Genomic DNA, 12,567 nt, shown 5'->3' on the forward strand with positions numbered 1-12,567 from the left:
GGCAAGAGAAACTGATTATGCTGATGTAACATGTAACAGACATATATATATACAGTGGATACGGAAAGTATTCAGATCCCTTAAATTTCACACTCTTATATTACCGCCATTTGATAAATTGTTCATTTTTTTCCTCATTAATGTACACACATGTAATGTACACACCGTATTGACAGAAATACACAGAATTTCCTTTGCTGTGGTACTCATGTATTTCTTCTGATCATCCTTGAAATGATTCTACACCTTGATTTGTGTCCAGCTGTGTTTGATTATACTGATTGGACTTCATTAGGAAAGCCACACACCTATCAATGTAAGACCTTACAGCTCACAATGCATGTCAGAGCAAATGAGAATAATCAGGTCCAAGGAACAGCCTGAAGAGCTCAGAGACAGAATTGTGGCAATGCACAGATCTGGCCATGGTTACAAAAAAATTCTTCTGCACTTAAAGTTCCCAAGAGCACAGTGGCCTCCATAATCCTTAAATGGAAAACATTTGGGACGACCAGAACCCTTCCTAGGGCTGTCCAATCTGAGCTATTGGGGTAGAAGGTGAGAGAGTTAAAGGAGAACCCAAAGATCACAGTGGCTGAGCTGCAGAGATGCAGTCAAGAGACCAGTCAGAGCTTTATGGCAGAGCATCCTCTTCTCAGTGAAAGTTTGCTAAAAACACCAAAAGTATGTTTCTTTTTCTCAACATCCTTTCTCAAAGATGTTGAGAAAAATATTCTCTGGTCTGATGAGACCAAGATAGACCTTTTTGTCCTTAATTCTAAGTGGTATGTGTGGTGAAACCAGCAACTGCTCATCACCATTCCAATAAAGTCCCAACAATGAAGCATGGCGGTGTCAGCATCATGCTGTGGGGGTGTTTTGCAGCTGCAGGGACAGGACGACTGGTTGCAATCAAGGGAAACATGAATGTGGCCAAGTACAGGGACGAAAACCTTCTCAAGAGTGCTCAGGACCTCAGACTGAGCACTAAGCACACAGCTAAACTAATGAAGGAATCGCTTCACAACAACTGCGTGACTGTTCTTGAATGACCAGGCCAGAGCCCTGACTTAAACCCAAATGAGCATCTCTGGAGAGACCTAAAAATGGCTGTCCACCAACATTTACATCAAACCTGCCAGAACTGGAGAGGATCTGCAAGGAGGAATGGCAGAGGAAGCATGCTTCTACTAAATACTGAGCATATTTTGTTAATAAATCTGCAAAAAATGTCAACAATTCTGTGTTTTTCTGTCAATATGGGGTGCTGAGTGTACATTAATGAAGAACAGAATCTACTGTATATACACATTATATAAATATATAAAATAAATCTTAAAATGGTCAGAGTATCAATCATACAAAAAACATGCACACACCACAGAGAAATGAGAAAGACACAGCTGATGTTGTAGATAACATACCTAAGCCCATCCAAGAAAAGACACCTTAGAGCGAAGAAGATGGAGGAAGGAAGAAAGAAAGAAAGAAAGAAAGAAAGAAAGAAAGAAAGAAAGAAAGAAAGAAAGAAAGAAAGAAAATGAAAGATCAGCATTTGTAAAAAATACAGTGGGAGAGTAAGGAAGGAAAGTCTTATTAGAGCATGATGCCATTTAACAGTTCATTCAGAGGGGAGAACTAGGCACTTTCCCCCCACTTTGTGTGTGTATGAGCACAAATTACAAATGCAAATTTCAATATACAACTTTTAAGAGACCAATTTAAATGTATTGAAAGTATATTTTATTTAAGATAATTTTGCACCTGGATATCCCACCTACTGGTAACCCCACCTATGTATGGCTGGAAAATGTCTCTGTTGAAGTTCAAGTTAACCAACAAATATACTTTTATGGTCCAATGCTAAAACAGCAGAGGTATTAAATAAAAGACATAAAAACCAAACCACATAAAACAATGGGAGAAATTAGTTACACTTATTAAAAGTCGCTCATGTAATAGCCAAAGTAATTTTTGCTTAAAAAAAATTTTTTTTTTGCTTGTGCACCAATTTAGTTTCCACACAATGGTAAATAGCAGCATAGACTCTTGGTTGAAAATCTATTTCACTTCAACATACATGATGATTGTCACAAAAGGGACTTTTCCCAGAAACAGCCTTATAATGAAAACCTTTCTACAAATTCACACACAAAATATAAGCACACAGATAGGTAAAACCACTTTTGTTAAATGCAAATCATAGCAGTCTTACTGGAATGTCCAAATAACTAAATACAGTGTTTAAGAAAAATCTTAAATAAAAGCAATTTTGCTGTTTATCCTAAAATAAAGATTCAGAACACTAATGATAGACTTCTTGGGAAGCTGTTTTTGCATGAAGTTCCCATGAATTCCCCTTCGCTCATAAGATGCCAGACCAACTAAGGTCTGGTGGTACCATTGACCTCTAGTCCTCCCACTCAACTGGTTGTTTTTTGTTGTATTTATTGACTGGGCCAGAAGAGTCCTTTAGGATGCCAACTTTGAAAGAGTCCATTTGCTTGGACAGGACTGAGTGTTGCTGGTTCCTCCTCTGCCCTAAGAGGGCTTTAGTCAGGGACTGGTCCATCTCATTGACCTCATCCGTGCGTCTTCCACTGAGTATCTTCCTGATGGTCGCCAGATCCAGCTCAGATTTGCAGCTCAGGTAACTCCTGAGATTCAGTTCTGGAAACACTGCATTCCTCAAAGACTGGACCAGGCTGTCTTGGTCATGAGCTCTGTAAGTGAGGAGCTCAACGTCCTGCTTCAAGACTGAGAAGTCAATTGTTCCTTCATTCAGGTCAAACCTGCCCAAATGTTGCCAATCCTGAGATGTTTTAGGAGCAAATACAGCATTCAACCTGTTTTTTTGACGGTCCTGGTAATGGCTTTGCTGGCTCTTGGTCTTAATCCATTTGTTGCTGGCCCAGGGCATCTGTCGAATATTTGGCAAGAGCTTGTAGAGCTCCTCATCAGCCAGGTCAGCCAGATCCCCTGCCAAGAGCTGCTGGATGATTCGCCTCTTCACGAGAGGAGACACCACTCTAAGAGAGCCATGCGGTCCTCGGCCTTAATCAGATAGTTTTATTTAAAAATAAATCTGGCTCAATTAAAATCTATTCCAAATCATGCAAAAGCAGCGACATGGACCTTTTCAAATAGCCATGCATCAACAAAGCAGCAGAAAGATGGTCTCCACTTTAAAGCAGACAGTTCCAAGCATGTTCAACAATCACAATGGAACCATGAGAGATCCTTTTCATGGCAGAGTGCTGCATTTGGGTTGATGTGGTGTGCCACTAAGAAATAAAATCAAGGTTTGGCAGAAAGGCATATGCAAAGCAAAGCATCTAATTGACCTCATATTGATGCGTATGAGTGCAGTTAAGTAGAAACCATGGACAGGTAGTGCCTCACAAGCAAAGGTAATTTTGACCATCTTCATGTCAGCAGAGCAAACAAATTCTCTAAAATGTAGCATTTCCTTCAATAAAGGAATCTATAGAGAACAAAAACTGCCCATTCCCACAGCAAGCACTGCCATTGAAGTGAGCTCACCATACCCAGACAACCCAGTATTACCCACCATGCATGCAAACTGGGACTTACCCTGCTGGAAGGACACCAAGATCACCCTGTTGTCTGCAAGCTGAGTCTTCCGAAAATTTCTGTTCAGTGGCTCAGGGGCAGACTCCTGAGAACTGGATGAATACAGTGAGGTGGCCAGTGATAGAAACTGAAAATACAAAAGTACAGAAAACATTAACATGTACGGTAGAATAAATGCGTAGTATAAGTCACAGTAAGAATACATGATGCACCTGTTGTCTGGAGACAGTGACTGGATTCTTGAACACAGTCCACAATACACTGGGGTAGCACGGTGGAGTAGTGAGGGAACCATCGTAGCGGTAGTACTCATGCAAACCATCAGGTAGCAGCTCACGGATGTTAAAAGCAGCGATCTGTACTTTTTGGTCTGAAGAGATCAGGAGAATGCATATTATTAAGACAGCTGGACGCAGGGAAAGAAAACTGAAAGAAAAGAAAAAAACACCATACCCTTGAATTTAACCCCATTCAGGTATTTCAGAAACCTGTCAAAAGCTGGATTGAAGTTGCCCACCTAAAATTACAACACAACATTACAATGAACATAACACTGACAAAGTCCAGAATAATTTGTATAATTATGGACTTACCTCTATCAAAATCCCAAGGACAGCAAGACCATCGGACTTATCCAGTGCAACAGAAATGTTTGAATACTTGTCAGAGTTGAAATGAACAATGTGCAACTAGGGAACAAAACCAAAAAACACCAAAGGGTTATTATTTACATAAATGCATGACATTTCAGAACGTTCTGTGTTATCTTGCTTATGGGTTTTTTACCGACAAATCAGGTTTTGAATGTTTATAAGACATTAGCAGCCATTAGATGGACATAAGACAAGACATTAGATGCTTGGGTTTGACGCGAATGTGTACTGGAAACATATTTATAGAATGCGTGTGGACTTGCCATGGGAAAATTTTAAATGGGGAACAATCTTGAAGGATTCAATGCATCCACTATAGCATGTCTTCAGGGGAACAAACTGGGAGCCTTGTGGTTTCAGAGGTTGATGGGGAAAGGGAAAAAAAAAAAAACTGCTAGTCCAGTTAGAAGTGCATGTTAAGCCACAGAGAGGAGTCTGGCTCCATTGTGGAGAGCCAATGGTCTTGTAAATATGCCTTGTTGAAATATCTTGTCATGAGACATTTTCCATTCTTTCAATTACTTGTTTCTCATCTTGCCTTTTATAAACTACATTCATTTGCAAGGCATCTAAAAACTTTTTGTAATATTCTTTTTTTATTGAGGAAACATCCTCTCCCTTGTTTACTTCTAAAATAATTCTAAAAAACTCACTAAATAAACAAATAAATTACTAAACTACTCTCTGTTCAGGGTGTTTAGATTTAATTTATGTACATTGTGTGAGAGTTACCCAAAAAGAGTACAAAATCCTGTTGTCAATTAGGAATATCATAGCAGCTACAATAATGTTCAAAAGATCATATGGGCGATCCAGATTTATGAATCACACTGTGTGCTTCAGACATAGCAGTTCAAATGCCAATTCAAAAAATTACTACCACAATATTGCTGGCTTTTGCAGGCATTCAAATCCATGTATATCACAGATCCAAATATACATCAAATGAGAGAATATGTGGAGCTGATTGGTTCCGTTTTTGCAAACGTCCAATGTTTTATAATCTTAAAAAATTTTATTTGGCCAAATATGAATTAAAAGAAAATAAGTAATGTGATGCATGCTGCAGTTGTATACAGTGCATCTGAGAAGTATTCACAGCAAATCACATTTCCATATTTTGTTATGTTACAACCTTGTTCCAAAATAGATGAGAATCCCTTATTTCCTCAGAATTCAACACACAGCACATCATAATGACAACATGAAAAAACTTTACTTGAGGTTTTAGCACAAAGAAACAAAAGATAAAAAAAGCCCAGACTTGAATCTGATTGACAATCTCTGGAGAGATCTTAAAATGGCTGTGCACCCATCCTTCAGAGGTGCTGCAAAGAAGAATGGGACAAACTGACCAAGGATAAGAGTGCCAAGCATGTGCCATCATATTAAAAAAGACTGAGGGTATAATTGCTGCCAAAGGTGAATCAACAAGCATTGATCAAAGTCTGTGAATACTTGTACATGTACATGTTTTTTATAGATCTGCCAAAACCTCAAGTAAACCTTTTTCATGTTGTCATTATGGGGTGTTGTGTCTTTCCGGATGCACTGTAAATTCTGTTTCTAATGGGGTCGACTGACATGGATAGCAAAGCCAAAAAAAAAAAAATTAACACAATAAATAATTTGACTTCTAATTCCACGCACCATTAATCACATGTACATAACAGAAAGACATATGGTGATTAACAATTCAATTAGATAAAATTATTTAAAGCAATTAATGTGACTGAAAGGACCAATTTGCATTATGGCATTTAGCAAACGCTCAATTAAGAAATAAAAAACATTTCCAGCTGAAAAACTGAAATCTAAAAAAAACTGCAAAGTACAACTCATAGCCGTTCCACCATCTTTCACATGCAATATGTTTTAGGTGTGACATCTGTTATCATACTGGGGAATACAGTGGTCATGAAAACAAAGTGTTATGAAATTAACAGCCTGAGTGTCTGAAAATATGATATGAATGATTAGCTCAGTTATGTTGTTAGGTAGATGTGCTAATGGAATTCACACATATGTATGTGTAGTTGTGTGCACGTCAATTCTCCGCACCTCAGCAGGAAACTGCTTGCCATTGATTGTGTGCTCAGATCCTTCAAGCAAGCTGGAAGAGCCCCAGTGGAGATGCAGCTGGGAGGCAGAGTATCGGTATGGCATACTGGAGATGTGCATGCTGCTAGGCAGAGACAGCTTCACTGCAGAGACAAAATGACAACAAAAGGAAGTGTTAATCTTTGCAGAAATGTTCTCTAAACCCCTGTCTGGCAGACGTGATGGACAGATCTGTTGCCTGGTGATGTACTAAGAAATGGTGATGCATGCAAAAACATGGCAGGGTGCATACCTGTGACAGCTGCCAACTCAGCAAGCCCTCTGCCATGCTCTACCATCTGTCATCTCTATTTACACTCCCTTCAACACATTGGCTGTTACCCAGCACACTGACATTAGCACATGCCAGGTTTGTACACCCAATCATTCCCTGATGTGCTTTGCGACTGAAGATGAGTGACAAATACGAGTAAATGGACCATGAAAGCAATTTGCATACATTCCCTGACAAAAGTCTTGTCAATTATCTATTTTGTAGAAACACCTGCTATTAACCTGACTTAATCAACTGGTGTTAGAAATAGCTCTTATTAAAAGCTAAATCCCTACCAAATTATGTTTATAGCATTGAAATGAATTAGTTTCACTGAAAAAAGATTTATCATTTAAGTTCTTTATCATTCAAAATTCCTTGATTTCGTCTTCCATGCTTCCTCTTTCATCCTACCCCACATGCTCAATGATGTTCATGTCTGGTGACTGGGCTGGCCAACCCTGGTGCATCTTGATCTTCTTCACCTTGAGGAACTTTGATTTTGAGATGGAAGTATGTGATGGAGCACAATCCTGCTGCAGAATTTGGCCTCTTTTATGGTTGGGAATATAAAAGGTAGCTAAGATTTCTTGGTATTTCAGACTATTGATGTTGCCTTCCACCCTGCAGATCTCTCGCACACCACCATACTGAATGTAACCACAGACAATGATTTTTCCACCACCAAACTTCACTGTTTTCTGGGTGAATTTCAGATCCATGCGAGCTCCAGTAGGCCTCCTGCAATATTTGTGGCAACTGTGTAATTCAACAGGAGATTCATCTGAAAATATCCACACACACACACACACACACACACACACACACATATATATATATATATATAATTATTTTTTTCTGCCTATTTTCCAGCGTCCATTCTTTTAGCAGGCTGTGGGCCTTGGCAAATGCCACACGGTTTTTCAATTGTCTTTTGTTTAGTGCTGGCTTCTTAAAATGAAGTGATTGTCATTGTCATTCTGGGCACTGATTCAACCATGAAGGCCATTTCAAGACAGAATCCGACAAACTGTTCTGGTTGACACAGCGTCTTCAGGTGATCAGGTCTCGTGGAGCTCTGCTGCAGTGGAAAATGGGCTGGCCTTGGATTTTCAAGCCAACAAACGTTCCTCTCGAACAGTTGTCTGCCTGACCTGGCCTTGTCAAAAATGTCTCCAGTCTCTTCAAATCTTTTTTTTTTATCCTCTATACTTGAGACACATTTAAGGTGTCTGCCTCATCAGCAGTGGATCTGGTCTTCAGTCTCTTCATAATCAACACTTTAGTCTCAGGGTGACTCTTAGGCATGTTTGCAGAGGTCTAGTTGCAGTTGATGTGAAGCTCTAGTGTACTGGGGTTCTTTTTATACACAACTGAGACCTAATTGATCCATTATTAATCACAGGTGAAGCTCATATGACAAGGCGACAACACTTATGTCTTTGCAAAAATTGACTCAATGGGCTTTACCAAGCTTATTAGAATATATTCAAACAGCACTTCAAACAGTATTTCAACGGCACTTGAGGTCAATTTGTACACATGCAGGGACTGTAGACAGCATGACACAAAGGTTGAGCAGAGATTGTACAAACATGTGTTCCAACCCATATAATATCCTGCCTTTAACATTGTCTCCTTGAAGTATAATTAACCTAAAAGGTTGCCTTATATATCACATTGTTCATTAACATGTTACCTTCATGACAAGTTATTATAAGGGCTCTTCATATTTTCTGAATGAAAAGAGATCCACATTCTGCATACATGGAGCATAATAAGAGGGCGATTATAGAAAATTACTGGTTTCGGCATTATGGAGAAAACGCCTGTCATTTTCTCTGTGTTGAGCCAGAAGCAAAGATCAAAAACAGACACCCAAGGACACAATTTCTAGCTTGTAGGTGATCTTGAGTCTTGCTCCAGCTGATCTCTTTATCTTGTATTTAAATTAATATTTGATTAAAGTCCTTTTATTGGTTTAATTATATAATGCCCATGATTTTAAACCCAAAGTACAAGACTTCAAAAGAAACCAAGATGTCAGAACACAAATTAAGACTGATTACAGGGTGATGTTTCATGGTGAGGGTGGAGCCCTCTAAAACAAAATTCATTGTGCAAACTTTAATTGGAATGGCCATATTCAATTGCAATGTTATGTTATACGTATGGTTCGTGTTAATTCCTAAATGATTAAATTATTATACTCACCAGAATGACCATTGTTGCTCATGGTCAGCTGCTCACTGGGTGGCAGGTTGTAGTTCTTCACTTCAATGGGTGACAGAGCTGGATCATATCTCAAAATAGGAGTTTGGAAGTCAATGGGTGACTGAAATGCACCTCCACAGAAGGGAAAGCTTCTGGACCAGCTCTGTTCTCCATATGGTCCTACAAAACCAGTTAGAATTACAGCACACACTCAGAGAGGGGGGCTGAGAAAAAAAGATTCCGAAGGAATCTCATGGCACAGAGTTTTTATCCATTTCCACTCCTGAAATCAGGACTTCTTTCCAAAAGGGTTCTTTCACACCCCTATATAAAGAAATAAATAGGTTTTCAAGGTTCTGTCAACTCATTTATTCATATTCAAGGGTCATAGGGAAGATGGAGCCAATGCCACCAATCTAGAAGGACATGGAATGAAAAGTCAGTTCTTCACATGCAAAACTGTCTGCCTCTCTACACAGTATTTCACATGCCACTACAATCTAGGCTACTAAAAATTCTTCACCTTCAGAAGAATTCAAACTTAAGCTCTCGCTGAGGGAAAAAAAAAAAGGAAAAGAGTAGGCGCTCCTATAAGAAGAAAAAAATATCTTTTTGGTCATGATTATTCACTCTAGAGTACATTTGCAGTTTTAATTGGAGCCTTCAGCAGCTGCTGGTCAGCCTTCAGACATTCAGCACTGCTTGGCACACGAAACCCCTGGCCAAGATCATGCCAAAAATTCTGTCCTGGTCTCAGTGTGATATGGATATGGAAAATGACTGACAGGTAACACAATGTGAAATATTCAGGGAGCATGATTTCATCCTGTGAGCAGCAAGTTGGATCAGAATAAAGTGGCTTGCCTGAGTCAGCTGAAAAAAGCCAGAAGTCCTAAGGCTCTAATGGTCACCAAGAGTCTTTGACTCGTCAATCTAAATAAAGCTCACAATGGGGTTATAGAAGTTTGACTTATGAAACCTTCATATTTCATGGGTAAGTATTAAAACCACGTCTTCTTGGTCTAACTGCTAGTTATATTATAAAAATAATTAGATCAGGGGCATTTTGACTCAGACATTTGTCACATCAGTGGCTCCAGATAAACTAGCAGTGGCAAGTATTGCACATGTGCCGAGAGCTGAATACCGCTACACTCAATGAGTTTACATAAGTGAGCCGGAGATGTGACTCAAGATGCCTCCTCAGATGGCCACAAGAGCCATGGGGTAAAGGAGCAGTGACAACACAAGAGGTGGTGCTACTTTAAAAACTGCCCTCAACCAATTCTCTATGCTGCACAGTAAGGGTTGGGGGGCGGGGCTTGACTGTATTAGACGCCACAGGATCAGACAGAGGTCACTCTCTGGCACGAGTTCCTTTCCGCCATGGGGCAATGTGCGTATGTGGTATGAACTATTGGCAAGGCTCAGAAGAGTCCTCAGACTCGGAGGGACTACAGATCAGCCTGCTGATTGGCCAACTTGTGTCAGGCTCCTGCTGTGACAACAGTGATTACGAACAGTGCTGTCGTACAAACAGTGATGTTAATGCTGCCTCGATACACAATGCCTTCGCAGTGAAGGGTGCTGACAAAGTAGTTCTTTGTTTACTCTGGGATTTAATGAATGTGCAGTTTGTTACATCATGTAGGGGAAACACTTAAAGGATAGCAAGTGACACTCACACACACACACACACACACACACAACAAGAATAGTACAATAGTACATTTTTTTTCCACTGGCATCTAAATTAAAGTGGGCCTTTGTTATTGCACTGATCTCTCAGTGCAATAATGGTTAAATGTAGTAGTTAAAGGGACGCGCTACAATAAAATGCACTTACCACTGTAGGTCCACTTTGCTCCTGAAAAACAGAAAGAGAAACAGGTCATTGTCAACTTAAAACTATCCTTAAATGAAATATCTAGGAGAGTGCCACAGCGGATACATGAACGGCCGGCATAAATCTCTGTAAATAAAGCCACATGCTGGAGATTGGATCGTCTGGGCAGTGCCAGCTAGTGCCAAGCCCGCCAGGAGATCACAGCGTGCATTCGAAGTGCCTGTGGTGTGTACAGAATGTGTTCATGCTGAAAATGTTCGGGAAGAACCCATTAATGTCCACAGTCATAGGTCACACACAGATCTGGAATGCTAAGCAGCAAGTGCACAGTAATAACATGGGTGACACATGCCAACCTTGTACACAGTACATCTTGACCCTGGACATCATTAATAACAGAAATAAGAATAAACAAGGAGAGTGGAAAAGCAAAAAAATTAGATCTGAGGAAATAGAATAAACTACAAAAAAGGTCAACTCATGTGAAAGATTTAACTACTATGAATAAAAGTGCCAGCCAGATTTTTAAGGCTCTCAAAACAGGACAAGCATGAAAAGCACTGCTGGAATCTGACAGTCATTACCAACATCACCCCTGATATATGCCCACAGAACAGGGCATGCAGGCACAAGATGGACTGCTAAATGTTAACTTTTTTAAATGACTTAATCGGAGTTGACATTGACATTTCTGTCCTCACCACTGCAGACCTGACACGCATTCTGTCTCTCTCGCTCGCTCACTCACACACCCACACACAAATCTAAATGTGCATGTATTTAAAGGTGGTGTGCGGTTTCCATGGCTACCTTTTCAGCAAACGTTTGTGCATCAGCGTCAGATTTTAATTATTATTTCGTTTAGAAAGCACGATTACAGTTACAAGGTAAAAGTTCGACAGGATTACATTTGCATTCACACGACTCATTTTAATGAATACGTGCATCACGCAACATAAAGAAGAAGAATTTAAAAAAAATGAAAACATATAGGCTACAATTGCATTTATAAATATATTATATATATATATATAAACCTCTTACCTCTGACAGACGTCAGGAGGTTGAATTGTAACACCAGCGCGGGCATAATAACGCACAGCATTTTCCCAGCTGACGAGACGTCGGCGACAAACTTTTTGAACTCAAGAAAGGCGTTATCATAACGTTGTGGCCGAGCCGGCTTTTATAGGACTCGTGGCAGGTTGTTTCTGTGGTTCCGTGACGTCAGCGACACGACAAGCCTCCCGCAAAACTCCGCACAACCTTTCCAACACGCGCCTCGCGTCGCGCCAGCGTCTCGTGTGACATCCCGTCCAGTCCCATTCCGGCATAAGGATGTAAGAATGCTGCGTGTCGGACCGTGCTGCCGGCATCGGATCACGTTCCGGGCCGCGGAGAGAAAGTGATCCCCGTTTCAACCCCGCCATTCCTCGAACACCCACTGCTACCCAACACAAGCAGCTAGAACCACCAACCGCAACTGGCTTTAAAATGAATTCACCCATCATTGTATTCATTGTCCGCAATGGCCATGGGAGGTAGGAGCAGAGTTAAAGAGAACTTGAGTGAAGGACCTGCTGACTAGTGTTCTGTTGAGTGAGGAAGGTAGTGGTTTACCTTTTAGCAGCAATTAGACAGACCACTTGGAAAAATACATGCAAAATATTCCGTGTTATTAAATTTAATTAAAAGTGACTTTTGTGGTATATACAGAACCCTTAGCTGTTTTTCCCCCACCTATTCCATATGAACATCTCCTTTTCTTGCTCCCTAGCCAGTCTGCAAGTGGCACATTAGCCATAAATGCAGTATTATCACATGATCCTGGTGTTCTGTTCTTTTTTAATTTCTTATGTTCAGTAACTGCGCCTCTGATTGCACAG

The 12,567-nt window shown here is 40.2% G+C and overlaps 1 protein-coding gene across 1 annotated transcript; it reads right to left on the reverse strand.

Annotated features, from left to right (window-relative positions):
- Positions 1–1,726: 1,726 nt before the first annotated feature.
- ca12 (carbonic anhydrase XII) lies at positions 1,727–12,103 on the reverse strand. Its single transcript, XM_028959291.1, has 9 exons — positions 11,726–12,103; positions 10,682–10,702; positions 8,836–9,015; positions 6,309–6,451; positions 4,188–4,283; positions 4,048–4,111; positions 3,807–3,964; positions 3,595–3,721; positions 1,727–3,054 (listed from the first exon to the last, which is right to left on the reverse strand). The coding sequence occupies exons 1-9, from the start codon at positions 11,784–11,786 to the stop codon at positions 2,411–2,413; spliced, it is 1,494 nt and encodes a 497-aa protein (XP_028815124.1). The 5' UTR covers positions 11,787–12,103; the 3' UTR covers positions 1,727–2,410.
- Between the last annotated feature and the right edge of the window lie 464 nt (positions 12,104–12,567).

The sequence above is a fragment of the Denticeps clupeoides genome, chromosome 17, assembly GCF_900700375.1.
Source record: "Denticeps clupeoides chromosome 17, fDenClu1.1, whole genome shotgun sequence".
Classification (NCBI taxonomy): domain Eukaryota; kingdom Metazoa; phylum Chordata; class Actinopteri; order Clupeiformes; family Denticipitidae; genus Denticeps; species Denticeps clupeoides.